This window comes from Nansenia antarctica (assembly GCF_963989245.1).
Source record: "Nansenia antarctica genome assembly, contig: SCAFFOLD_760, whole genome shotgun sequence".
NCBI classification, from domain to species: Eukaryota; Metazoa; Chordata; class Actinopteri; order Argentiniformes; family Microstomatidae; genus Nansenia; species Nansenia antarctica.
Window position 1 is genome coordinate 10001 of NW_027663275.1, and position 2852 is coordinate 12852.

At 46.4% G+C, this 2852-nt stretch overlaps 1 protein-coding gene across 1 annotated transcript in view; it reads right to left on the reverse strand.

Moving 5' to 3' along the window:
- The window catches only part of LOC308175171 (retinoic acid receptor beta-like), a gene marked incomplete at both ends in the record, with an annotated part of 10612 nt that extends 8404 nt beyond the window's left edge, over window positions 1-2208 (reverse strand). Inside the window, 2 exons of the mRNA XM_080550886.1 lie at window positions 1252-1400; window positions 2127-2208. Coding sequence (XP_080407012.1) covers window positions 1252-1400; window positions 2127-2208 — 231 coding nt within the window. The remainder of the gene's footprint in view (window positions 1-1251; window positions 1401-2126) is intronic.
- Window positions 2209-2852: the final 644 nt, after the last annotated feature.

Here is a 2852-nt window from a genome sequence, read left to right on the forward strand (position 1 = left end):
GAATAAAACTGGAACATGTCACATATTTGTCGTGTGTGAAAATAAAAATGATACAGTCTGAATCTGCCGCACAATGAGTGAGAGGTTTGGTCAGTTGTGAAGAATAACTGAGGATTAATTGGGATTATATTTAAGGGTAATGAATCACTCTATGGGAAAGATAGTTGCCTTCAGTTATTGGTAGATAGGAAAGGTTTTTTACAATTACTCGCTTACATTTAATAAGATCATTTTCGCTGCTCTCTGTAAAGCGCATTGGGTCACTTTTGTGAGAAATGCGCTATAGAAATAAAATGTGATTTGATTTGATATCAATCAATCAAACTTTATTTATGTTCTATAGCACAAATCATGCATTGAATGTAACTCCAAGTGCAGTATTTACTAAACCACAATATAATAAAACAAGAGCTATACGGATCAAGAGTGTTTGTGCACAGCGCCACTGTGTGAAGGCGCTACTGAAAGTGATGACAGAACGCATGTCTCAGAAGATACGCGGTCACTTAGTGACGCAAAGGTAGTTCTGTATTTATCTCTATCTGTATTAGTACATTTATTTTGAAAGCTCTATTTTGACAGCTCTACCATGGGCACTTTTATTTTGATGGGGCATTCTTTGTTGATTGACTTACGACAGTTCAGGACGAGTCAGTCTCGCGGCATGTGGTTTTTATGAAAAGCTTTAAGTATGTTCACTGCATAATTCTAAGTCTAATATTTCAGTGATTATTGAGCAGTATTCAAATATTTAAATACATTGAGCAGCAGCTGAAACTTTGTCTAAGAACCAAGATATTGAGAAAGCAGTTCATTCAATGAAGACGCTGTTCCAAGAGATGATCTTCCGTGCAGGCGTGCACCCTGGATCAGCGGAGCTGGTGTGTTAAGTGTTCATGTGTTTTCATGTATGGTGTAGCTTACAAAAGTCTGCCTTTCCACTTATATTTGTGAAACTAAGTAGCCTAAATGTGTTGCGACTGTGCTTACGGTGTTTTAATGGTGTTCGACACGAGTGTATTGTAGCAGTAGGGCTCAATTATTTGAAATTGGCGTTTTTTTTTTAACCTTTTCGGTTAACCGGAAAACCGCGGTTTTAGTCTTTGACGGTTTTTCGGTTTCAATAATTGGAAACCGTCCATCCCTACTCCCCACACCTCCCTACACCACCTCCACACCCCCCCACACCTCCCCAGAGTCCCCACACCTCCCCACACCTCCCCACACTGCCCCCACGGTGGTATGTCTCACCTTGCAGCCTTCACAGGCACTGACACCATAGTGGTAGCCGGACGATTTGTCCTGGCACACGAAGCAGGGCTTGTAGACCCGCGGAGGAGGGGGTGGCGAGGGGGGGCTTGGCACGATCTCCTCCGAGCTGGTACTCTGGGTCTCTATCGCTGTGGAGGAGAGAGGGAGAGAGAGAGAGAGAGAGAGAGACACTTAATACACACTGTCATGATAGACACACACTTGCACGCGCACGCACACACACACACACACACACACACACACACACACACACACACACACACACACACACAGGTGGATGGGACTGGTGCTCAGAAGGTCATGATTTCAAATCCCCACCTGGGAACACCACCACTAGTGTGCCCTTGAGTAAGGCACTGAGCCCTGACAGAGACTGTCCCTGTAATCTCTCACTGTAAGTCGTTTTGGATAAAAGTGTCTGCTAAACGTTTAAAATAAAAAAATGTAAACGCACACAATATACACCGTCACATTCACAGTACTGATAAAAAAAAAAGTAAAAAAAAAAAGTTTTAATATCCACCATGAGGACAGACACACCCCTCAGGAGGAAACACACACCGACTCACAAACACACTGATAGAAACACACGCCCACTCACAAGCACACTGATATCAAACCGGAGATTCCGCAAAAAAGGATCGCAACATCTTGACGTTGACACTTTCATATCCACAAAAAAGAAAGGCATCTCTCTCTCTCTCTCTCTCTCTCTCTCTCTCAGTATTACCAGGAGAGCGTCTCAAAGAGAGCGCCGGAGCTCCACAACAGATACCTCGGTAGATCAAAAGACACCTGCGGAGAGAGGAGTGGCGAGAGGCATCTGAGTTCAGAGCTAAGCGCTAAGCGCTAACCTTGGGGGCTCCAGCGCGTGTCAGCGGAGAGGGAGCACCAGCAGCCCAGATCAAAGATAAGGATGTCCTGAATAAGCTGCATAGAGGAACTGAATCTCCATCAGCGGAAGGAACTGGGGAGAGAGAGAGAGAGGGGGGGAGAGAGAGGGGGGAAGAGAGAGGAGGGGAGAGGGAGAGAGAGAGAGAGTGAGAGAGAGGGGGGGTGAGATGGAAGAGATGGAAGAGATGAAAAGTTAAAGAGAGAGAGAGAGAGAGAAAGAGAGAGGAAAGAGAGAGGGGGGAGAGTGAGAGAGAGAGGGAGAGAGATAGAGAGAGAGGGAAAGAGATGGAAAGTTAAAGAGAAAGAGAGAGAAAGAGAGAGGGGGGGGAGTGAGAGTGAGGAGAGAGAGGGAGAGGGAAAGAGAGAGGGGGGAGAGTAAGAGAGGAGAGAGAGGGGGGGAGAGGGACAGAGATAGAGAGAGATGGAAAGTTAAAGAGAGAGAGAGGGGGGGGGGACTGTCACAGATAACAGTAGTGCAGTGTGTTCTATCTCCCTCTGAGGCTGAGAGGATGGAGAAGAGCACTGCTGCTAGGCTAATGGTGCTCTACCGTAACACACTGTGCTGCTAGGCTAATCTGTGTGTATGCTGGGCGTCTAAGCTAATCTGTGTGTATGCTGTGCGTCATGCTCCCCCCCCCCCCCCCCCCGCGTCAGCCCGGAGGAACAGAGATAGTGATGTCTTGTAG